Source organism: Eretmochelys imbricata, chromosome 5, assembly GCF_965152235.1.
Source record: "Eretmochelys imbricata isolate rEreImb1 chromosome 5, rEreImb1.hap1, whole genome shotgun sequence".
Classification (NCBI taxonomy): domain Eukaryota; kingdom Metazoa; phylum Chordata; order Testudines; family Cheloniidae; genus Eretmochelys; species Eretmochelys imbricata.
In genome coordinates, this window is record NC_135576.1 from 135,161,798 (window position 1) to 135,186,780 (window position 24,983).

Here is a 24,983-nt window from a genome sequence, read left to right on the forward strand (position 1 = left end):
CCTGGAGGTACTTGGTAGTCCTCTGCTGGAGGTTCCTAGGCAGAGCTGCTTTGTTCCTTCCTCCATTGCATGAAACTTTCCCGTGCCACTTGGCAATTACTTGTGCAAACCAAAGCTGCACACAGGCGAGCAGCATAGGGACCAGTCGGAAGCTGCAAGCATGCAGCAGTTGCAGCCTTGCTTCCTTGGTTACCCTCAGGAGTGAGATATCTGCTTCAATGACCCCTGCCCGGGGAAAAGTGTTGGAGCATTTACAATATTGTCTCTAGTCACTGCACCACGACCCTTTCATAAGCACCATTGCTGTTTACCCCAGGTAGAATGCCCCTCCCCCCTTGGGCTAATCTCACCATGCCTGGCGTGTTCGCCGAGATATGTGCTTGCCAAGTGCAGTGAGAAAGTGCTTGGTATGTTACAAGGGGTGTGCTAAACTGCAATGATTCAATGTTGTGCATGAACTAACAATCATGCTTCTGTGTATTGTTTCTTGTGCTTCTGCAGATGTGGCCTTCAGGGGAGCCCCCTACACACCAGTGGAGCGCTTCTGCCAGATAAGAAAGTGGCTAAGATGGAGCAAAGAGGACATGTTCCAGGAAGTCCTGCAATACTCTGATGCAGTAAAAAGGGAACGCAGGGAGTGGAGAGAAATTGAACGGCAGGACAGAAAAGAAAATCAGGACTTTTTCTTGGATGCTACTAAGCAGATGATAAAAGTAATGGAGGGGCAAATAGAGATGCTTAAGTTTCTCATAACACTGCAGTCACAACAGATGCGTGCCTCCCCTCCCCTGCAGCACATTCAGAACGGTTTTCCATGCCTCTCTCAACTCCACCCATGCATTCCCTTATGCTTTCTGGAATTTCTCCATTTTCCATTCATTCCACCCCCTCAGACAGTTTTCAAAATGATAGCTGGACCCATGCACAGCTCTGACGGTCTGCCCTTCCATGGTCCCTTCTTTTCCCACTGAGCGTTTGTGTGTGTGTGGATCGTTTGTTTAGTAAAAACAAAGAATCTGAAAGATAACTGGTCTTTATTTGTGTCCTACAAACGGGGATAGCAGGCAGCAGCAAGACATACACAAGCAGTGTAATCCTTTGCTTACTGAAATCCTAGATCATGAATCATCACAGGTGCATCTTAAGAAAACTTGATTTAATGAAGCATTGCAGTTTGCAGCATAGAAATATACATTATTGGTTCTCATTCTCAAAGTGTTGTCTCAAAGCTTCCTTGACTTGAATTGCCCCCTGCTGTGCCCTTGAATAGCCCTGGTATTAGGCTGCTCAAAATCAGCTGCCAGGCCCAGTGCATCAGCAGTCCACCCCCGAGCAAACCTTTCACCCTTAGCCTCACAAATATTATGCAGAGTGCAATAGGCGGCGATGACCATGGGAATATTCTCCTCATTCAGATCTAACCTGCCAGAAAGGCATCGCCAACACACCTTTAATCTGCCAAACACACATTCCACAGTCATCCTGCACCTATTGTTGAAGTGCTCCCTATTGCTATCCCGGTTTCCCATGTAAGACTTCTTGAGCCAGGGGAGTAAGGGGTATGCTGGTTTCCCAGGACCACTATGGGCATTTCAACATCTCCCACTGGAATCTTCTGGTCTGGAAAGAAAGTCCCCACCTGCAGCTTTCTGTACAGGCTGGTGTTCCTGAAAATATGTGCATCATGCACCTTCCCAGACCATCCAGCGTTTATGTCGGTGAACAGCTGCGGTGATCCACAAATGCCTGCAATACCATGGAGAAATACCCCTTTCTATTGCCGGACTCCATTGCAAGGTGGCCTGGTGCCAAAATTGGGGTATGTGTGCCCTCTATTGCCCCTCTGCATTTAGGGAAATCCATTTTTGAAAAGCCGTCCACTATCTCATGCACGTTGCCAAGAGTCACGGTCCTTTGCAGCAGGATGCGATTAATTGCACAGTTGTGTTAACGCAGCCCCAACAGTCAACTTCCCAACTTCAAACTGATTTGTGACTGACCAGTAGCAGTCTGGAGTCACCAGCTTCCACACTGCAATCGCCACCCACTTCTCCACCGAGAGGGCAGCTCTCATTCTGGTGTCCTTGTGCCACAGGGCTGGGGTGAGCTCCACACACAGTTCCAGAAAGGTGGCTTTTCACATCTGAAAGTTCTGCAGCCACTGCTCGTCATCCCAGACCTGCATGACGATACGATCCCACCACTCAGTGCTAGTTTCACGAGCCCAAAAGTGGTGGTCCACTGTGTGCAGCTGCTCTGTGAATGCCACAAGTCATCATATGTTGCTCCTATCCACATCACACAGCAGGTCGGGCAAGTCTGAATCCTGTTCAGTTAGGAATTTTATGATTAACTGCACTGCCATCTGTGATGTGTTAATGACATTTAGCAGAGCAGTAGAAAGCAATGCAGGATCCATCCTTTCGCACAGAGATGGCAGGCAGACAGCAAACTAAGGTCGTTGAAATAAGCTGCGAACCAAAGCTGTAAGCCCATAGAATGCTGGGACAGAAAGCAATGCATCATGGGATGTTAAGCCCACACGCATGATGCGCTGTGGTACATTCCACCAACCCCCAAGTCCTAGCAGCATAAGGTGGGGAGCAGCACTGTGGGATAGTTACCCACAGTGCACTGCTCTCACTGTCCATGCGAGAGCACCAAGAACGGACGTGTTCTGCTGATAGAAGCAGCATAGTGTGAACATGCAACAGCAATGTTATTATAGTGCTTTTTGGTCATTGACATAACTTTTCTCGATGAAACTCTGAAAAGGCCTCAGAAAGATGGCAATTTGGAACAAATTGATAAATTAAACAATAAGAAGTCACCAGGACCAGGAGGCATTCACCCAAGATTTCTGAAGGAACTCAAAATGTGAAAATGCAGAACTACTAATTATGGTATGTAACCTATAATTTAAATCAGCTTCTGTACCAGATGACTGGAGGGTAGCTAATATGATGCCAATTTTTAAAAAAAGGCTCTAGAGGTGATCCTGGTAATTACAGGCTGGTAATCCTCACTTCAGTACCAGGAAAATTGGTTGAAACTACAGTAAAGAACAAAATTGCCAGATACATAGATGAACATGATTTGTTGGGGAAGAGTCAACATGGTTTTTGTAAAGGGAAATCATGCCTCACCAATCTACTAGAATTCTTTGAGGGGATCAACAAGCTTGTGGACGAGGGGGATCCAGTGGATATAGTGTACCTAGATTTTCAGAAAGCCTTTGACAAGATCCCCCACCAAAGGCTCTTAAGCAAAGGCTCTTAAGAGGAAAGGCCTTTTCATGAATCAGTAACTGGTTAAAAGATAGGAAACAAAGGGTGGGAATAAATGGTCAGTTTTCAGAATGGAGAGAGGTAAATAGTGGTGTCCCCCAGGGGTTTGTACTGGGACCAGTCCAATTCAACATATTCATAAATGATCTGGGAAAAGGGGTAAAGAGTGAGGTGGCAAAATTTGCAGATGATACAAAACTATTCAAGATAGTTAAGTCACAAGTGGACTGTGAAGAGTTACAAAGGGATCTCACAAAACTGGATGACTGGGCAAAAACAGCAGATGAAATTCAATGTTGATAAATGCAAAGTAATGCACATTGGAAAACATAATTCCAACTATTCATATAAAATGATGGGATCTAAATTAGCTGTTGCCACACAAGAAAGAAATCTTGGAGTCATTGTGGATAGTTCTCTGAAAACATCCACTCAATGTGCAGCGGCAGTCAAAAAAGTGAACAGAATGTTGGGAATCATTAAGAAGAGATAGATAATAAGACAGAAAATATCATATTGCCTCTATATGAATCCATGGAACGCCCAAATCTTGAATACTGCGTGCAGATCTAGTTGCCTCATCTCAAAAAAGATATATTGGAATTGGAAAAGGTACAGAAAAGGGCAACAAAAATTATCAGGGGTATGGAACAGCTTCCATATGAGGAGAGTTTAATAAGACTGGGACTTTTCAGCTTGGAAAAGAGACGATTAAGGGGGTGGGGGATATGATTCAGGTCTATAAAATCATGAGTGGTGTGGAGAAAGTAAATAAGGAAGTGTTATTTACTCCTTCTCAGAAGCTGGGAATGGGTGATAGAGGATGGATCACTCGATAATTGCCCTGTTCTAGTCCTTCCCTCTAAAGCACCTGGCATTGGCCATGGTCGGAAGACAGGACACTGGGTTAGATGGACCTTTGGTCTGAGCCAGTATGGCCCCCCATGAATTTCCCCCACCATGAATCACCACAGTCTGCAAGAGAGACGGTTTGAAGTGAAGGACATCTAGAAACTGAGGGCCAGTGTCTAAATGGGGTACTCTCCAGGCAATGATGGAGTTCCTCTGTGACAGGAGGCACACTGGGAAAGTGTGCAGGGGAAATAGGTAACTTATTTGTCTAATACCAAAGCATAAGCCTGAGGTTGCAACTTTATGTTTATTTGGTTTAAAAACATACTGTCCGTGTTTGCTTCCCTTGCCATTTCATCTCTGAGTCTGTGATTTCACTGTTAAATAAACTTTTTGTTTATTTTTACCCTGAACAGATCTCTGTCGTGCAAACTGTGCCAAAGTGAACTGAGAATGAACTGAGAACACTCCTTTGGGGTGAGGAACCAGAGGGGAAAAGTCCAAATGTCTGGTAGTTAAGAACTTGGGGTACACAGATTTGGGGATACTTGGCACCAGAAGGACAGTTGAGGTCACCCTGCAAGGCATGATTTGGCTGGTGGGAGCCAGGGTGGGACCGTATGCAAGTACGCTGGGGACTGGTGTCAAGGCTGAACCGGAGCAGCCTAACATTAAAACACCGAAAGACACAAGGCAGGAGCTGAGACACCCCTTACTGGTCCTGGTGATCCTCAGAGATCACACTCAGCGCTTAAATTCACTGGAGCGGTGCAGAACGGTGCTCTGGTAAACGTTTTCAAACCCCCTGGAGTTTTTATAGCATGCTGGGGTGGGGGGCTCCAGGAAATACTATATGAGAACGTAAGCCGTGATCACACTGTACAAGTAAGTAACACCTCCTTCTTCTTCGAGCAGTTGTCTCTATGGGTGTTCCACTCCAGGTGATTCCCAAGCAGTGCCCACACTACGGGGGTGAAGCTGAGCTGACGGATCTAGTCAGTGGCGGAGCGAGGTGGAGCCAACAGGGGCAGCTGACATAAACAAAGGTGCCACCTGCTTGTACTCACCGGGTGGTGCTCCGGGTCCTCGGCGGCACTGAAGGCCCCCGCCGCCGAAACGCCGCCAAGGAGCTGGAGCGCGTGAAGGCCCCTGCCGCCGAGGAGCCAGGGCGCCGCCGGGTGAGTAAAAATTTAAAAAGGCGCCGAGCGGCCGCTCCCCACACTCCCCCCACCCCCGGCTACGCTACTGGATCTAGTACTTAGTGAAGAGCCACCACACCCAAGGCCGCATCGGCCCTGCAGGCGTGAAGAGCCGCACAGTCCACAGACAAGTTTTACAGGTGTCCGTAATGGACAATCGTGGTGGGTTGTGCCCTTGTGGAATGGGCAGTCACCCTAGCCAGGGGCTGCACAGCTGAGAAACTTTGTAACGTGCTAAAATGCACTTTAAGACCCATTTTGATAATATTTGGGTGGAAACAGGGGCTCCCTTCATCCTCTTTGAAAGAGGGCAAAGAGCTTAGGAGAGGCTCTGAAGGGCTTAATTCTCTGGAGGTAGAATGCAAGGCCTCGTCTCACATCTGGCGCATGAAAACTAGCTTCTTCCCTTGAAGTGTGAAGTCCGGGCTAGTCTGGAAACGTCCTGGTTTATGTGAAAGTCCGATGAGTCCTTGGGCAGGAAAGGAGGATGTGGACGGAGTCACCTTGTCCTGGTGAAAAAACGTGAAGGGTGGATCTGCCATAAGGGCTGCCCTGTTAAGAGTGCACAGACAGGCACCCACCTCCCTTGGGGCACCCACCTCCCATGGGGCACCCACAGTGACAACTTCTCTAAGAAGGAGTAATACTTTTCTGAGGAAATTCCCTGTAGCCACTGTGTTAAATGCAGGTGGAAGGGAAATACGGTAAAAAGAGTAAGAATCTTCCTGTGTATTTTTCCTTTAAAAAATATTAACAACTGGGGTTGAGGGAGGATCTTCCTTTTATTTCTTTTTAACAATGGGGTCCCAGCTGCAACGTGAACATTGTTGGTAGCTGGCATGTGACAGGTCAGATGTCATCACAAAGGCCAATCAGAATGTTGCTACGGACAAAGCCATATTCTAATACATATTAGCATGTCACCAGTTTGTTCCTCAGTCAATGACATTTCTACAATTCATATATGGGGTAAGATCCTCAACTGCTATAAATCAGCATCTCTCCATTAAACTTCCGTGGCACCACACTGATTTACACCAGCGGAGGTTCTGACCCACTGGTTTCCCTGGACCAGAGTACGTGGATACAGTAGAGTAAGGGTGGGGAGAGGGGGAAGCAATATGTACTAAGAGTCAAACAAGTCACAACCTGCATGCTTCAGCCATTTTAGGATTTTCTCTGACTGCATTCTGCTATTTTCTGCTGCCTGTCTGTTGGAAATGAGGTCTGGAGCCACTGTTCTCCCCCCATGCCAGTTACAGGCTCGGACTCCAAGCACAGAACTAAAGGTGTTCCACATTTTTCATGCCAAAAGTTCTTTCTCGGCCAAAAAAACCACAATTTCATTTTGTCCACAGGAAAATATCTAAACAAACATTTTCTTTTTTTTTTTTAAAATGTCACTTTGTTTTTTTGGTTTAAAGAAAATGAAATTACATTTAATTGAAATTCCAAGTCAAAACAAACCTTTTGTTTTAAAACTTCCCATGGGAAAACTGAAATCTTCCAGCTGAAAACTTCCAAACCAAGGACTTGTCTGAAATTCCTTGTGAGAAAGATGTTGATTCTCGGACTAGCTCTAGAGAGAACGTATCATCTCCTGTACGGTCACGGTCAGTCCCATGCTATTAGGTGAGCATCGGGGGGGCTATCGAGCAATGAAAGCCACATGCTTTCCCCTTTGCCCATCCCAGATGCACCAGATCTCACACTTTTACAGTTCTGGCAATATAAGAGGGCCCTGTGTTGGTTCAGGCTTCTTAGGGGCATTTGACATAATGAGACAAATCAGGTTAGAAAATATTATTAAAAATAATTCACAGTCAATAGCCCACTAGCAACTTTGAGTCTTTCAAGCAAATACTTCGGAACAGCTGTAAAACATACTTACTGTTCAGGCCTTCCTTGTTAACTATAGTGGTGCTCCCGAGTGCCTCGTAGTACTGCTGGTTACTCATCAATGTATGCATGCCAAGGATGGCTACATCAAAAAGAAAGGGAAAAAAAACCAAGTTATTGCAGCCCCTTATGCTGAGAAAAGATGGATTCTGGCAAAGCCTCAAGAGCACACAGCTTCCCAGAAGTGACCTAAAATGTGGGCCTCCACAGTAAGAAATTTGCTTTTGTGCGAATGTAGAAAAGCTAGAAAGATGGCACCCATGAGCCCGCAGTTTGAGTCCCACTGTGCTGAGTGACGTCAGGTACCGACAGCACACTGAGGCTATGGCCATTTTCTCTCTACGAAAGGGTAGCACGATTTGTGCAGGGAAAGGTATATGCATTGCAGGCAGCAAGGGTCTGGGCTGTGCATTAATGCCGAAAGATATTAAATGGAGGCACAGACGTGGGAACAGTTTCCCAATAATCAAGCTGAATGGAGTGTCTAGGTTGGAGCCAAACCAAAAAAAAAAAAAAGTGAGAGGAAGAATAAATATCACAAAACATAGAAACAGCCATGAGGAGTTACCAATCTCAAGCCTGATCCTGCAGTTGACCATGTGCCTTCCACCCGCCACTAGCCTGGGTGGGAGGGGCTCTCCACACTTGTTTAAGACAATGGCATCAACACTGTACCTGGCACGCTCGGCGGCAGAATGAGATGTTCTCATCCAGTCAACTACAGAACAGTGTATATATCCCAAGTGCTTTGGCAACAGGCATTCTGTTTATACCCAACACAAACTGAAGGCAGCTTTGACTTGAGCTTTGCACTCTTTAACAGGTCACAAAAGCCTGAAAGCAGTGCCGGGGTCCATGGTGACTTGCTGAAGACAGAAACATGAGTACTGTAAACAGAATTAAAATGCTGCGAGAAGACAGCAGCCAAGTTTCAGATAACAAACGCATTTCAGTCTCTAATTTTCTAAAACAATACATACAGAGAGAGAGAGAGAAAGAGACTGGCCTACACTAAAAACTAAGTTAAGTCAACCCAGCTACGTTGCTCTGGGGTGTGAAAACCCATACCACTGAGCGAGGCAGTTAAGCTGACCTAACCCTGGCGTAAAACAGCGCTAAGCCGACGGAAGAACCCTTCCGTTGATCTAACTAGTGCCTCTCGTGGAGACAGATCACCTGCGGTGATGGCAGATCCCCACCCGTCGCCGCAGTGAGTGGCTACACGGACATGTTGCAACTGTGCCATGGTAGCGGCTGAAGTGTAGACCCAGCCTCAATCTATGTATGTTCCAGAACCTCAGCAGTCCAGCGCCTACTAGAGTAAGCAGCACAGAGCCAACCGACCAAACATAACGTTTTAAAAAAGAAATCCTGCTGCCCTCAGAAAATTCGTTTTGGAGAAAGCCCTGTAGCAATGAATTTTCCATTCTCCTGTGGTTCGATATAGAATGTCACATGCCTGTTTGTACACACAGGGATATGTGTGGGAACGTACGTTTATTACGGATGGGCAAATCATAAAATAAACTAAGAACAAAAATTCCTCTCAACTTCACACAGAACAGACCTTCAAGGTCCCAACAGCTGTTTTCTCTTAGTTTTTCCACAAATGGCTCTTCCCGGGTCTGGCTGGTACCAGAAGCAGAAATTGCCAGAGCTTCCCTGACCATGTGGTTTTTTGGCTGCAGAGTGCGGGGACTGTCGTGAGAAGGGTGGTTCTTGCTAGGGACCTACCTGGTGAAAACCTGCTGGGACAAATAAATGCCAGTAATTGTAGGTCTGCTAACGTGGACCCATTTTTCAGACAGGAGGAAAGTGCTGAAGAAATGCAAGAGCACAGGGTGGGATTTGCCATCAAGAACTCACTTCTGGGGAAGACTGAGCCACCTACAAATGGATCAGAGAGAATTCTGGCCCCACGCTTGTTCACCTCGGAGGGCCCAGTCAACCTTGCGAGTGAATTCGCCCCAACAAAGGACCAGTTCTACGACCAGTTGAACACCACCATCAGCAGGGTTCCGAAGCACGAATATGTTTCCCTGCTAGGGGACTTCAACTCAAGGGTGGGAGCTGATCATGAAGCATGGACCAACTGTCTTGGTCAACACGGAACTGATAAAAGAATGGAAATGGTCAGAGCCTGCTAAAAGTTTGTTCCTATTAAGACCTCTGTGTAACAAACTCATTCTTCCAGACAAAGCCACAGCACAAAGGGTCTTGGAAACATCCCAGATCTGGCCATTGGAACCAACTGGATCTTATCATCACAAGGGGTACCAGCCTTAACAGCGTCCTCATTACCCGCAGTTATCAAAGTGCTCACTGCAGCAAGGTCAGACTTAAACCAAAGACAATAAACAGATCTGAAGTCAAAGGGCGTCCTTGTATTAACATCGGTACCTTAGCACAGTGGTTTTCAAACGGTGGGTCATGACCCAGAACTGGGCTGTGGAATGGAAGGCGCTGGTCACAGCGGCTCTGGTCAGCACTGCCGACTGGGAAGTTAGAAGTCCCATCGGTGGTGCTGCCCGGCTAATTCAGACACCGCGCTGTGCCCTGCAAGCGACCAGCAGCAGGTCTGGCTCCCGTGGGGGGGAAGGGGCACGAGGCTCTGCACGCTGCCCCCCAGCTGTGCCGCTGACCGGGCTGGAGGTAAGCCTGCACCCCAAGCCCGCGTCCCAATCCTCTGCCCCAGCCCTGAGCCCCCCCAAAACCAGAGCCCCTTCCGGAACCCCAAACCCCTCATCCCTGGCCCCACCCCAGAGCCTACACACCCAGCCCAGACCCCAGTCCCCTCCTGCACTCCAATCTCCTGCCCCAGCCCTGAGGCCCTCCCACACCCCGAACCCCTCATCCCCACCTCTGTTGGGTTGCCAATTTTCTTCAACTGGGTTGCCAGAAAAGAAGTTTAAAAACCGCTGCCTTAGCGGACCAAGAAAAGTCACAGCAGTTACCAGAACATACGACAGTAAGTCCTGGACTCAGTGATGGTGCCACAAGCATCCACCTGAAGCGGGAGCAACTGAAGAACACGATCTACGACACAGCTCTGTCAGTCTTTGGGAAGAAGGAAAGCAAGACGAACGACTGGTCTGATGCATATTCCAGTGAATTGATACCAGCCATAGAGGCCAAACGCACAGCCCAAACCAACTACGAGAGAGGCCCTGTAGCGACGTGACGACTCCTGCTGGTCGTCTTGGGAATTAGCGCTCCAGCCTCCGGAGCACCCGCTGCAGGCCGGTGTCCCGCTTGCCTCAGGCCCCCGTGTCCCTCCCGGACCCTGGTGCTCCTTACCTCAGGGTTCTGCCTCTGCGGTACCCCGCAGTCCCTGGGTCTCCCCTCCTGGGGAACCCCCACCCTCTATCCCCATCTTGCCTCAGCAGCTACTGCCAGTCACCATCTAGCCCCCGCTCACTGGGGCAGACTGCAGTCTGTAAACCACTCATCATCGGCAAGGGGGGTTTGGACCTGCTGCCTTTGCCTAACCCTGGGCTGCACCTCTGCAACCCCAGTACCTTTCCCAGCCTTTAGCAAGGCCTGCAGCCTGGGGGCTCTCCAGGCTGGAGCTTCCCAGCTCCTCTGGCCTTTCCCCAGCCCTGCTCCACTCCAGGTACCCTTTTCTCCCAGGCAGCCAGTCCTTCTCTCTCCAAAGCTAGAGAGAGTCCTCTTGAGCTCCTGGCTCATAGCCCTTTCATAGGGCCAGCTGTGGCCTGATTGGGGAGTGGCCCCAGCTGCGGCTGCTTCCCCAATCAGCCCAGCTTATTGGCTCCCTGGGGCAGCCCTTTCCCAGGGCAGTTTTAACCCCTTCAGGGCCGGAGCAGGGTGACCGCCCCACTGCAAGCCCAAATAAAAACTTTTATGTGTTGAGAGCAGCAAGAACCAAGGTACAACGAACTGCTCAATGGTGCGCCAATGGCTACTGGCTGCACTTGTGCAAAAGCATCCAGGTAGCAGCTGATTGCAAGCAGCATCAGAAATATGTATGATGGGATCAAGAAAGCCTTGGACCCAACTTCAAAGAAGACAGCCCTACTGAAATCAACAACAGGGGAAACAATCAACAACCGCACCAAGCAGCTGGATCGCTGGGTAGAACACTACTGTGAGCTTTACTCTTGTGAAAATATTGTTCCAGACGTAGCCATCAGTGCCATCGAAAGCCTACCTGTAATGAACCAACTCGACAATGAACCAACAGTTGAGGAGCTTAGCCTTGCCATAGATGGCCCTGGAAAAGACTGCATGCTGTCAGAGGTCATCAAATGTGGAAACCCGTCCTGTTGCAACAGCTTCATGAGCTGCTCTGCCTGTGCTGGAAAGAAGGCGAAGTACCACAAGAAATGAGAGACACCAACATCACCATCAACATCTCTCTAAAAACAAGGGTCACTGGAGCAACTGTAACAACTATCGTGGCATTTCCCTTCTTAGTACTATGGGACAAGCCTTTGCCCGAGTTGGCCTGAACAGCATTCAGACCCTTGCAGACAGCAGGACCGGCTCTACGCACCAGCAAACCAAGCATGTGCTTGGGGCGGCATAATTCTGGGGGGGGGCATTCCGGGTGGGGTGGGGTTTTTGTTTTTTTTTGCTTCGGCAGTTGCGCTCTCGGAGGTTTTTTTTGTTTTTTGCTTGGGGAGGCAAAAAACCTAGAGCCGGCCCTGGCAGAGAAATCTGTGCTGAATCACAGTGCGGCTTCAGAGCTGAAAGGTCTACTCTCGACATGATCTTCTCGCTGAGACAACTACAAGAGAAATGCAGAGAACAAAAGAAGCCTCTCTCCATAGCCTTCACCAATCTCACAAAGGCTTTTGACCCTATCAGTAGAAGTGGACTATTTGCACTTCTAGAAAAGATTGGATGTTCCCCCAAGCTCTTAAGCATGATTTGATCCTTCCATGAAAACATGTACAGCACAGTCCAATATGGCGGCTCAGTCTCTGAGGCTTTCCAGATTCGTAGCGGAGTTAAGCAAGGCCGTGCCGCAAGTCTGTTTGGGATCTTCTCCTCCCTGCTACTAAAACAAGCTTTTGGTTCCTCAACGGAGGGAATCTACTTGCACACAAGAGCTGATGAAAAGCTATTCAATCTTGCAAGACTCAGATCTAAAACCAAGACTTGGGAGGCCCTCATCCAACACCTTCTCTTTGCTGACGATGCAACAGTGGCAACCCACACAGAAGCCCATCTCCAAAACCTCATGGACAGTTTTTCCAAAGCCTGCCAAGACTTCGGCCTTACTAGAAGCCTAAAAAAGACAAACCTAACATCCCAAGGAGTTGAGGAAGCACCCTCCATCAAGAACAACAACTAAGAACTTGAAGTGGTGAACAAGTTCACATACCTGGGGTCCACTATCACAGTCAACCTTGCATGTGAAACAGAATTCAACATACATATTGGAAAAGCTACCACAACAATGTCTAGACTGAACAAGAGGGTCTGGCAAAACAACAAACTGACAGAACACACAAAGATCTGCGTATACTGTGCACGTGTTATCAGCACACTTTTGTACGGGAGCGAGACAGGGATCTGATACTCTCACCAGGAAAAGAGGCTCAACAGCTTTCATGTGCGTTGCCTTCGTCAAATCTTTGGAATCTCCTGGAGGGACAGAGTCACCAACACTGAGGTGCTCAAATGGGCCAGCAATACCCAGCATGCAAACACTCCTCCAACAGAGACGCCTCTGCTGGCTTGGGCATGTGTGCCAAGGGAATGATGGGCGCATCCCAAAGGACACCCTCAAACTGGCATCTGGAAAAAGACCCAAAGGACACCCAAAATTGCATTTCAAGGATATGTGCAAGCGAGGCCTCAAAGAAATGGACATGGATGTAGACACCTGGGAAGATCACACTCAGGACTGCAGCCTTTGGAAACAAGGGCTTAACAGGGATCTCCAGAGTTACGAGAGGAAGCAGTCCAGCTTAGCAGAGGAGAAAAGAGCTTGCAGAAGGCAGAGTCCAAAGGATTGAAATACCACTTTTAAATGTGACAGATGCGGCAGAGAGAGATTGTCTCTCTCGAGTGGGTCTCTTCAGCCATGGCTGTGGCTGCCATAAAACCAACCGAGTAAATTCTTTATCTCTCAGGGGCACACACCCATGGTTTCTTGAGACTGAAGGTTGAGCACTAAAACTACTAAAAAAGTCAGTTAGTCTTTTTAATTCTTCATTTCTATTGTTAAGAAAAAATGGTCCCCCACAAACATTTATATTAATTATCTCACATATGATGAATCATGGAGAACTTAAAATAGAGACTGAATTTACTGTCATCCACCACAAAGATCTAATAGGGCATCAAGCAGACGTGACCCTAATGTGCTATGGCATTCCCCAGGCCATGTAGTCAGGTGGAATTGTTTTAACAGACAATCAACAAATAACTTCCACTGTTGCTTGCAGTGTTGTTGTAGCCGAGTTGATCCCTGGATATTAGCGAGACAAGGTAGGTGAGGTAACATCTTTTACTGAACCAACTTCTGTCAGGGAAAGAGCCAAGCTTTCGAGCTACACAGAGCTCTTCTTCAGGTCTGGGAAACATACACGGAGCATCACAGCTAAATGCCAGGTGGAATAGATTGTTTAGCATAAGTAGTTAGCACATATTCTACAGGACCGGTCAAGGTAGAGTGGCCTATTAACACCCCTGCAGCCATAGGACAAAAAAGGGGGGTTAATGGGTTACAGATTGTGGTAATAAGCCATAAATCCAGCATCTTTATGAAGACCGTGATTTTAGTGTCCAGAGAGTTATGAATTTAAGCTCCCAGGCTTGTCCTTTGAAGGCGTTGGGCCGGTGTCCTTTGAGGACGAGGACTGAGACAGGTGTATGGCTGAGGTTAGCTAAAATAAGATAGGTTTCAGAGTAGCAGCCGCGTTAGTCTGTATTCGCAAAAAGAACAGGAGGACTTGTGGCACCTTAGAGACGAACCCATTTATTTGAGCATGAGCTTTTGCGAGCTACAGCTCACTTCATCGGATGCACCGGCTGTTGCACACAGTGCCACCTAGTGGCTGGACATATCATACAGTTTAGCATTCCACTACAGGCAGCCTGCCTGGGAGCTTGATGCTTGTTCCCGGAGCCTCTAGCTCAGGGGTCGGCAGCCTTTCAGAAGTGGCGTGCTGAGTCTTCATTTATTCCCTCTAATTGAAGGTTTCGCGTGCCAGGCATACATTTAACGTTTTTAGAAGGTCTCTTTCTATAAGTCTATAATATATAACTAAACTATTGTTGTACGTAAAGTAAATAAGGTTTTTAAAATGTTTAAGAAGCTTCATTTAAAATTAAATTAAAATGCAGAGCCCCCAGGACCGGTGCTGAAAATCAGCTCATGTGCCACTTTTGGCAGGTGTGCCAGAGGTTGCCTACCCCTGCTCTAGCCAGATCTGGGCCACCCGTGGCACAATTTGGAGGAGCCTAGGGGCTGATTTACGCTATGCCATCTGGTAATGGTGCCCAGGGAACCACCTGCCAGATGGGGTCAGCTGCAGCTCAGCACTCACTCTCCACCTGCAAGCAGGGCTGCAGAAGAGCTGTTGGGTGCGCACTGGGGACTTGTGGCTGGTCTCTGCTCCCTTTGTGCCGTCTGAGCAAAAACAAAGACTCTACTGCTGAGAAATTCCAAAAGAAATCCTGCAACTTGCTACCTCCAGCACACCTGTGCTCTTCAGCTAGAAGCACAGCAGCTACTGGCTATGATGCATGGTGAGAAGGGGGAAAGCAGGCCTTCCAGAAAGGCATCCAGCCATGATCTGAGGACCAAGAGATGGAGAATCCATCACTCCCCTGGGCATCATCCTCAGTGGTTGTCCCTTTGTTCAGGCTGACTTCAGACGAGGACGTTATACCCAAAACCAAGTCACATACTTAATAGAAAAGGAGGACGTGTGGCACCTTAGAGACTAACAAATTTATTTGAGCATAAGCTTTCGTGAGCTACAGCTCACTTCATCGGATGCATTCAGTGGAAGTGAGCTGTAGCTCAGGAAAGCTTATGCTCAAATAAATCGGTTACTCTCTAAGGTGCCACAAGTCCTCCTTTTCTTTTTGCGAATACAGACTAACACGGCTGCTCCTCTGAAACCTGTCACTTAATAGAAGACACTGAGGATGCCTTTGAGAAGAGCAAGAAAGCTGGTGCTGTTCTGGAGGCTCTGTCAGCTGCAGGTGATACCGTCTGGCATGTGGGGTTGACCACTAAGTTGTTGCAGACTGTTCCCTGTAGGCCCATGATGTGGTTTATCACGAAAATGATACCAAATCAGAGCTTCATCTTGCTAGCTGGAGCATAGGCGCTGACTCTGTGGGTGCTCTAGGGCTTGAGCACCCATGAAAAAAAATTAGTGGGTTCTTAGCACCCACTGGCAGCCAAGCTCCCCAGTTCCCCCAGTGCTTCCTGCCCGTCGGCGGCCCTGCCGATCAACTCCTCTCCCTCCCTCCCAGCGCCTCCTGAATGCTGCAGAAAAGCTGTGTGTGTGTGTTGGGGGGGGGGGGGTCAAGCACTCCCCGGGTAGAGAGGAAGTCGGCGCCTATGAACTGGAGACAAAGTCAGCTGGTTTAGGCAGCTCTGTAGCAGACTAGCTGCTCTCCTCTTCAACATACATACTTACGACCTACCCAGAAGTAAGGCCGATAAGTACATATGTGCAGATGACATCTGTCTTGCTGATGTGGGTGACGATGCACATGATAGCAAAGGGTCACTCAGCCAGGACATGAATGCTCTGGCCACATAATGTAAGTCTCCACTCACAAAGGTAAGTACGTCTAAGACAGGGGCCACAACCTTCCAGCTGAAGGATCCCGACCAATCGACCCCTGACAATCTGTGTTGAGGGTCATCCTCTCCCTTTCCAGACAGTTGTCATTTCCTTAGGAGCCAAGCTGGGCCACACTCTACCAAAGCGGCCCCTGGAACACGTGAAGGAAACGATCACCTCCAGCACTGCTGTGATACAGACGCGAGCAGGAACCTACTGGGGAGCAGAGGCAAATGTTCTACGAACCTCGGCCCTGGCAGGGGTATTTGCTCCCATGGAATAACGTGCAGCCTGCTGCACACAAGGCTGACAACGGTTCCAGTAGGTGCAAATGAGCAATATGCACTTCCCACAAGATCCACCCACCTCCAGAAGAAAACACCTACACCCGCAGTTGCTGCTGACTTGCCATGAGTGACTTGGCAACATCCTTTTGTGGTGCTGGTTCATGCACGACCACCGCACTGCTGGTCTAGCGCCATCTCGGATGAACAGCCGCATGCCAGGGCTGACGGCTGCGTCCTCGTAGTGTCGCAGCAACTTTGGGCTAGAGAAACTGGCATGCCAACGAAGTTCAGAAGCCCTTGCGTACATCCATATGTTTGCAACTGGGGACGCAGATCCTGGACTAGGCTTAACTGGCTCGTGACTGGAATGGCCAAAGTGGCTGCCACCATGCAGAAACTTGGGTTAGCCCCATCTTCCCAGTGTGACTATGGGGCAGCAATGAAAACGGTCAACGTGGTGGAGGAGAACTCAGAAGACTGGTGGGTGGGCTGTAACTCCTGACTACCCTTGATGATGCAGCCATTAAATGGCCAAACAAGTAGAGATCGACTTGCAATGCATATGAAAGGAGATCATCCTACTGTTACAAATTTGTGCCTATTTCTAATCTGAATTTGTCTTGCTTTAACTTTCAGCCATGGGTAGTTGTCATGCCTTTCTCTGCTAAATGAAATAGCTCTTTAGTATCTGGTACACACACTGTAATAAAGCCACCTTTTGATCTTCTTGACATTCCCCAGTAAATCCTAGTTTGCAAGATAGAGGGTGTAGCAGGGTGGGCACCCGCTCCAGCCCTGAAGGGGTCAAAACAGCCCCGGGAAAGGGATGTTCCAGGGGAGCCAAAGGATAGGCTGATGGGGAAGGCAGCTACAGCGGGGGCCATGGCCCAATCAGGCCACAGCTGGCCTTAGAAAAGGCTGTGAGCCAGGGGCTCAGGCAGTCTCTCTCTAGCTGTGGAGAGAGACGGGCCTGGCTGCTTGGGAGCTCACCAGGGTACCTAGAGTAAAGCAGGGCTGCGGAAAGGCCAGAGGAGCTGGGGGGCTCCAGGCTGGAAAACCCCCAGCCTGCAGGCCTTGCTGAAGGCCTAAAGCAGGTACTGGGGTTGCAGAGGGGCAGCCCAAGGTTAGGCAAAGGCAGCAGGTCCAAACCCTCCTTGCCCATGATGAGTGGTACAGACTGCAGTCTGCCCCAGTGTGCAGGGGCTAGATGAAGCCTTGCAGTAGCCGCTGAGGCAAGGTGGGGATAGAGGGTGGGGATTCCCCAGGGCGGGGAGACCCAGTGACTGCGGGGGTACTGCAGAGGGCAGAACCCCGAGAGCAGGGACACCGGGGTCCGGGAGGGACACGGGGACCTGACGCAAGCGGGACACCGGCCTGCAGAGGGTGCTCCGGAGGCTGGAGAGCTAATTCCCAGGATGACCAGCAGGAGACACCGCACCAGTGAGTCGCGACGTGCTACAGGGGGCAACACTCCTACATTCGGATTCACCCTCTTCTGAAGCTAACATAGCAAAATTTGACTATCAGAAAGAATTGCAATGAAACAAAACCTTTCCAGTACACAGAAAGGGTCCCTTTAGAAACTGGCCCCCTCCCTTCTACTGCTCTAATCCACCAACTCTCAGATAGGTTGCCCGAACAAACCAAACCCATAATGGACAAGAGTCAGACTACGTTCTATGTGCTTCATTTAAAGGACACACTCGCATGGGATGTGCTTTCATGTGCAGAAGCTGCGAGTATTGACAATAAATGCAGAGACTCAGAAAGAGAAAGAAGAAAAAGCAGAAAATATTTCCTCTTTTTTTGAGTAGATACTTTAACACCCTCCCCACCCATAGATCAATCTGGCCTCTGGTTTGGAAAAGACAGATAGGCAGACTTTATTCTATAATTCCTTTGTAGTCACTAAGTAAATCCTACCAAACACTTTACCAGCGCAGGGTAGACTTTGTAACCAAATCTTAAGCAACAACATTAAAATAAAAAGCAGAAAGCAGCATTTGTGAAGAAGGCAGTAACCTGTTCCACACCACAAACGAGGAGGAGTAACAACAGACAGGTCTGTAAGACCCTCCCAACTGGAACTGGATCTTACCAGCAATGTCGCAGAGTTCTGCATCAGATGCATTAGCCAGGGCTTCCTCCAGCTCTGGTTCCAGTGTTACTCTTTCCAAAACAGGGTCGATTGGCTTCTGCTTGGGGACCCAGACTTTCCCTATAAATACAAAGTGATGTCAATGGCAGTCCAGCTGCTGGCTCCTGTTTAGCGATCACTGAGTCAGATTTACTTGGTGCACAGATTCACTTCCAAAGAATTCTCGGTGAAATTCCCTGCAGTGCAGAAGGACGTATACGGTGCTTAGTCCTGCTGCTGACCCTCTGCATGGAGTGTGTTCTGCCCTCTGACTAGCTTTACCTGGAGGATGAGTTATGGATCCTAGAGCAGTGAGCAAAGAAACCCTAATCAGAATTAGGAAGTCACAGGCAAGCAGAATGTAGCCCAGACTCCAGAGCTCTACAAATCTATCTCAGATTTATTCTAAATGGACTCCTGCAACTCTCTGGGTCAGAAGTGACTTGCCTGACTTCTCAGGCCAGGGAATTTTATATATTTACTGGCCTCTGTATAACAACAGTACCTACAAACTGAACAACATTTATCAAAAACACACAGTGCCCGGAGCTCATACGTGTCCTGCCCTTCACAGAAATAGGCCTGGCTGAAGGCATTCAGCTAACCAGACCAGTATAGACCACAGCAAATGCACAATAGAAAAACAGAAAACAACATTTTGCCAAGAGCCTAGCAGCCTGATCTGGAGCTGGCTCAAGCTGTGATCTGAAGGGCAGTTGGGGGAGCAAGTTCCAGAGGCAGGTCCTGCCCTTCCACTGACCTTGGAAACATAGCACCACAGCATCTCTCCAAGAGACCTCCGCTCATGTGCAACCTAGGGAAGGAGAGGCCTCAAGTTCAAAAGGGCTTGGGTAACCCAGTAACCCAGTTCTCCCATGTTACTGTGAACCCCAGGCCAAGTTTGGGTTCACACACAGTCAGGGGATTGCAGGCTCACTGCGACCACTGACCATACTGGAAAATATCACCGTGGTTTACATAGGAGTAAAGACAGGTCTTAACTGGAACTCCAAGCTCCCTCCCCAGGTTTCTGGAGTGGTGGTTGTTGATGGTTCAGACTAGAAAGCCCAGATCCAAACCAGCCCCTGTGTTTCTGAGTTTGAGTTTTTCATATTCAATCTGGATTAGTTCCAAGGCAGGAGAAGTCTGGTGAGAAACACTGATCTCATGAGATTTCCACCACTTGGGACCAAAAATCTCAGAAAACCAATTCACAAGGACTTGGACTGTCTAATCCAAACCCAAAGCCTCCTCTAGACCAAATCTGGGTCTGAGCATTGTCTTTTCACCAACTATCTAGCTGGGAAACAGACAGGAAAGAGCAACCACACACATTCACAGGCACAGTTCTCTAAATAATTGTGGGAGAAAGGAGGGGAGAGAGGAGGGCGGAGGTAGTGACGGCAAATCAGGGGGCATGGGTAACAGTATTGCAGAGAGAGGGAGAGAAGCCACAGAATATAGGAGCAGATGTGCACTGTCAGGGGAAATGGCACCAGGAGGGGCAAGTCTTACCCTGCAGATTAACAGGGCACCAGTGTACTCTAGAGTCTGGCGGTGCAGGGGATACCAAAGTCGTAGAGAGAGAGAAACTGGAGTCTGAGGAAGCGTCTGAGTGAAGACCACAGAGATGAGGAAACACCTATGGACAACAGAGAGGCAGGGAAGGTGTGCAGACTGTCAGGAAAGACAGTGGTCCCCAAAGAGGGGATGTGGGGGTAGGTACCCAGGGGCAGTCTGCGCAGCAGGGAGTCTGAACCCAGCTAGTGCAGAACACTAATCATTATGGGTCTATAGCAGCTGCCATCCAAAAATCTCAAAGCACTTTACAGACTTTCCTGAATGTCCCCTTGCCACATGTCTCCCTCTACCTCACCCAAGTGGCTGCAGAGCCTCAGAAAGTTGAGGTGACTTGCCCAGGGTCAGAGGCAGCCATAGGCTTTGCACCATGGCAGGGTGGGAAGTCCAGCGCCAGCCCTGAGTCCCGGCGATAGAGATCATTCTTCTTCCTCGAGGCACTGGGGAAGCTTCCTGCCCAACTGCTTGGAGTCAGGAACCATTTTCCTGGACAAGCTCTAACCAGGCTGTAATAACTGTAGCCACATGCCTGCTGGAGGGAGCTGACCACCAGCACAGCTGCCTTTCACCAGCTGATGGAAGGAAGACGGGGCAGGGAGAAAATGTTTGTTTGCTCTGATTTGCCATCTGATCAGAGAGCTCGACTAGAACAGAACTGTTCTCTGGGAAGCCAACTGAAACGGCCTCTCTCGCCACATAGGGGTAGACTTAGCCGATCAGGGACCCAGGAGAAATAAATGGGTCTTATCCTGTGTGGCCTTTTCTAACAACATTTGCTCAAACTCCAAATGCAGCATCAAATACGTGCAGCTTCCAAACACGTGCAGACACCTGGTGAGCAACACAGCTTGCACAGACTGTGAGCAAATCACTGCTGTTTGAAGCTGCAGGCTGAACTCGGTGGAAGGAAAAGCAGGAGCAAAGCAGCAGTGAGAGTGATGGGGAGCGCACAAGCCAGCAGAGCCAACTGGATTTCCTCTAGCACCCATCAGCACACAGGGCAGTGGCCGCACTGCAGGAGAGCCAGGCTGCGACAGAGTGACCTGTCACATGGAGCACTCCATTAAGCCATCCTCTCAGAGGCTGCTGGGCATGGGAGGGGTCTGGGCCTGGAGAAGCAGGCCCACAGCCCGGTTAGACTTGCTGGGGCCCAAGGCAGAAATTAAGCAGTGGCCCCCCCCCCATGCCTCCCTAGAACCCGAAGCCTAAGCCTAAACCCCACCGCCTGGGGCTGAAACCTGAGCCGCCCGGCAAGGCTCGCCTCCCTCAACATTCCTCTGCACCCTCTAGGGGTAGGCAAAAATCCAGCAACCCGCCCCCCTCCACGAGGCAATCTCCAGCTTCCAACCAGAAGGCAACACCCCCCCCTCGTGTCAGCCAGCCACCGACAGGACCTGGAGAAAGCCCCCAGACAGAGGGGGTTGAGAACATCGTCGGCTCCTCACTCTCCCGTGGCTCAAGCCCTCTCCCCCAGGCCCGGGCTGGCGCGGCGGGGGCGGGCAGCTGCCCTGTTCTCAACAGTTCTGAGTTGTCGTCACTCAACCCGCGGTACCGCGAACGCTGCAGCGGCCTTCGCTGGACACACAATCCTTCCCCGTCTCCGTGTATTGGGAGAATAATGCAAATCTTTACACCCACCTAAAAAACCCAGCAGATTAAATTATTTTTCTGGCAAGTGGCAAAGCCACAAAAAAAAACAGACCGATCAAATCCTGGCCAGGAGGGAACCCTATCTGCGGGCCCCACAGTTTGAACACCTCAGCTTTAGTGTGCTTTATTTCCACTTGTAGAGATGAAATTACTGTCATACTCGCATGACATTTACCCACAGTGACTCTGTAGCTATGATGTATCTTAGCTTTGTGGGGCCCCCTGTGGCGTGGTGGGGCAGCCCCAGCTCATTGCAAGGGAGGAGAGAGAACGACACGACAGTGCTCTGGAACAGTGGTTCTCAACCTGAGGTCCACGGACTATATCTAAGGGGGCTGTGAAATAATTAGATTGAACAGCATTCAACTCTATTTGTAGACAATAGATTTCCAAAGGGTCTGTGCCTCCATTTGAAATTTTCCAAGGGGTCTGCAAATGAAAACCAGTTGAAAACCCCTGCTCTGCAATCCTGAAGTCGTATGTAGGACAGAAAGGAGCTTGCATAGAGCCGAACACCTATGGAGCAGGCACTGTGTTTGGGGAGGGCAGGGCACCAGCTCAGGCTTTCCCCAGGAAACCAAGGACTTGCTGTAGAGGTCAGAAATCTCTGGGGAAAAGGAACGAGACACTTTCAGGTGTAGATGATAAACAGAGCACTGACCCCCTTGAAGAACTATTCCTGTGAATTCGCTGGCTTTGTTTCCCCCTCTTGCTTGTTTCCCCCCCTGTGATGGTCAGGTCATCTTGGCCCACCAGGTGATAGCTTGGTGATATAGGCAGAGAGCGCTCTCCCATTGCAACCCTTGAGCTTCCTGCTGCCTCACGCACAGTCCCATGATGACCCCATGCTCCAGGCCCCCAACCATCCATTGCTCCAGGTCCCCTTAAATCCCCTGGAGGGCCAGTTGGTAGGGACTCCCCTTTCTGCATCTCAGTTTCCCCTCCCACCTTTGCTCCGTTAGACTGCAAGCTCTTTGGGGCAGGAATAATCTCAGACTATGTCTGTACAGTGCTTAACACAAGGGGGCCCTGATCATGGTGGGGATCTCTAGGTGCTACTGTAATGATGAACTCCCATGCCACGGGGGCAGGAAGAGGTGGGGTTGGGTGAGGGCTTGGGGGTAGGGGTGGTGTGGTGGCAGGACCTGGGGCAGAGCAGGGGTCGAGCACCCCCAGGAACTTGGAAAGTTGGCGCCTCTGCCCCAGACTCCTCTGCTATCCCTATCTTCAGGGGCAGGCCTGTGGCTCCAGGGAGGTGCAGCCTCCCCATCGGCTGCCCACCACCTCCCTTGTCAGTTCCGCCATCCTAACGCTTCCCACCACCCACCCCAGGGCTGCCCCTCCTCCTACGCCAGGGCAATGGGGCGCCAGGGATGCCCACCCTGCTGGCAGGGGGAGTGAGACCCTGGCGTTCCCAGCACCCTGACCAGAGCGGCGGCCAGGCGCCCAATGGGTCTGTGTGGGGAGGAGGGCAGCAGTGCAGTGCCTGAGTTTTCGGCGCGGAGGGGAACATCTCAGCATTTCCTGAGGGAGGGCTCCCCGCGTCCTGTCTGGCTACAGGCCTGCTGTGCAGGGGGGCTGGAGCAGGGTGTATCGTGGGGGTGGGGAGAGCCATTGAACCAAACTGTAAACCCTGCATATGATGGAAACCGCCTCAAGCCAAGGGGCGCAGCAGCCCCCCATCACCCCGAGTTCCAGCACCTATGCTGCTGGGGAAGCTGGGCCCGTCGGGAGGTTGTCGCTCTTACCAGCGAGAGAGCCCCCAGTCTGTCCCCCTGAGCAGTGAGAGCAGGAGTCCAGAGGCCAGCCCTGCACCAGAGGGGAGATCGTCCCCCGCCCCGCACTGCATGGGGAGATCAGTGACTTCTCTCACTGGCCAGAAGGGTCAGTCGCCCCGGAGGAGCCTTGCTTGCAGCATTAGACAGCTCGTGTCAACCGAGGAGACAAAGGGGCGCGCTTCCAGAATGCTGCTGCAGGGAGGGGTAGTGCAAGGGGAGAAGTCACGCACAGCACACAGGGAACCAGGACTCGTCCGGGAAACGGGCCTGGCAAAGGAGATAGCAGGCCCGGGGCTCTCCGCGTGGAATGTCACTCGGCACTATTTCTGTCCTGGGTCTGACGGCAGCGTCAGCAGGGACACAGTCACTGACAAGGAGAACAAAGACTGCATGCCACAGCTGTTAAGAAGCAGCACCCCGCCTGAACGGGGCTATATTTAGCCTGCACAAAGAAGCAGCTGCCTGGTGCTGTCTCTCAAGATGAAATGGAAAGCCACAAGGCGCTATGCACGGCACTGCATCCAACGGCCCGTTTTCACTTTCCATTCTGAGTGTGATTACGCCGAGGCAAGGGGAAGGAGTTTCCCTGTGCCCTGTCGCCGCTCTGGCAAAAATAAAGTGTCAGGCCTGTTCCCGTAACGGCACTTCGTTTGGTCTAGGGGCATTTCCGATTGAAAGGGCTGGAAGGCCTGGAGTGACTGACAATCTCAGCTCTGAGTCGATACATAGAATTAAACCTGCATCGCTGCATCCGTAGAAGTCTGATTCCTGACCAGCGTTGTAACACGCGTGTGCATCAGCAAGAACCAAGGTTAAGATTTTGTCACGGTTATTTTTAGTAAAAGTCACAGACAGGTCACGGGCAATAAAAAAAAATTCATGGAAGCGCTTGACCTGTCCCTGATTTTTATTACAAATAACAGGGACAAAATGGGCCTGAGCCCCAGCCCCGCTGCAGGAGGGGAAAGGAGGGGGGAGTCCAGCCCTTGCCGCGGCTGCAGCTGGGAGCCCTGGGTCGCCCGTAGCTCACAGCGGCTGGGAGCTCCAGGTCCCCCCCTGGTGTCTAGAAGCTGCAGGGGCCCCACCCTCACCCATGGCAGCTTGGACCCGGTCCAGACCATGGTGGCTGGGAGCTGTGGGGGGCCCCTCTGCTCATGGCAGCTCAGAGCTTCAGGGCCTCTGCCAGCTGACAGCTCCAGCCCTCCACACCGAGACTGAAGTGGAAAATGTCACGGAGGTCACAGAAGTCATGGATTCCGCGACTTCTGTGATTTCAATTACATCATCTTAGCCTTAGCAACAATGCACGGTACTCTTATTTCACAAGAAAATTACAGCTGGTCGGAGAAATGTCGATGGGATAACATTCTGTCAGAATATGCAGTTCTACCACACTCAAAATGACATATGCAGCGTTGCTGTCGCCATGTTGGTCCCAGGATATGAGCTATACCTCACAAGATGGGGAGGGGAAAGGAGGGGGTGAGGTAATATCTTTTATTGGACCAACTTCCGTTTCACCTCGAATTTAGCTGCAAC

The 24,983-nt window shown here is 50.1% G+C and overlaps 1 protein-coding gene across 1 annotated transcript in view; it reads right to left on the bottom strand.

The window, feature by feature from the left end:
* The window catches only part of TMOD1 (tropomodulin 1), a 54,807-nt gene that overhangs the window by 12,503 nt on the left and 17,321 nt on the right, over window positions 1–24,983 (bottom strand). Inside the window, exons 3-4 of the mRNA XM_077816539.1 lie at window positions 18,400–18,519; window positions 7,230–7,319 (exon numbers count right to left, since the gene is read on the bottom strand). Of these exons, the coding sequence (XP_077672665.1) occupies window positions 7,230–7,319; window positions 18,400–18,519 (210 nt within the window). The remainder of the gene's footprint in view (window positions 1–7,229; window positions 7,320–18,399; window positions 18,520–24,983) is intronic.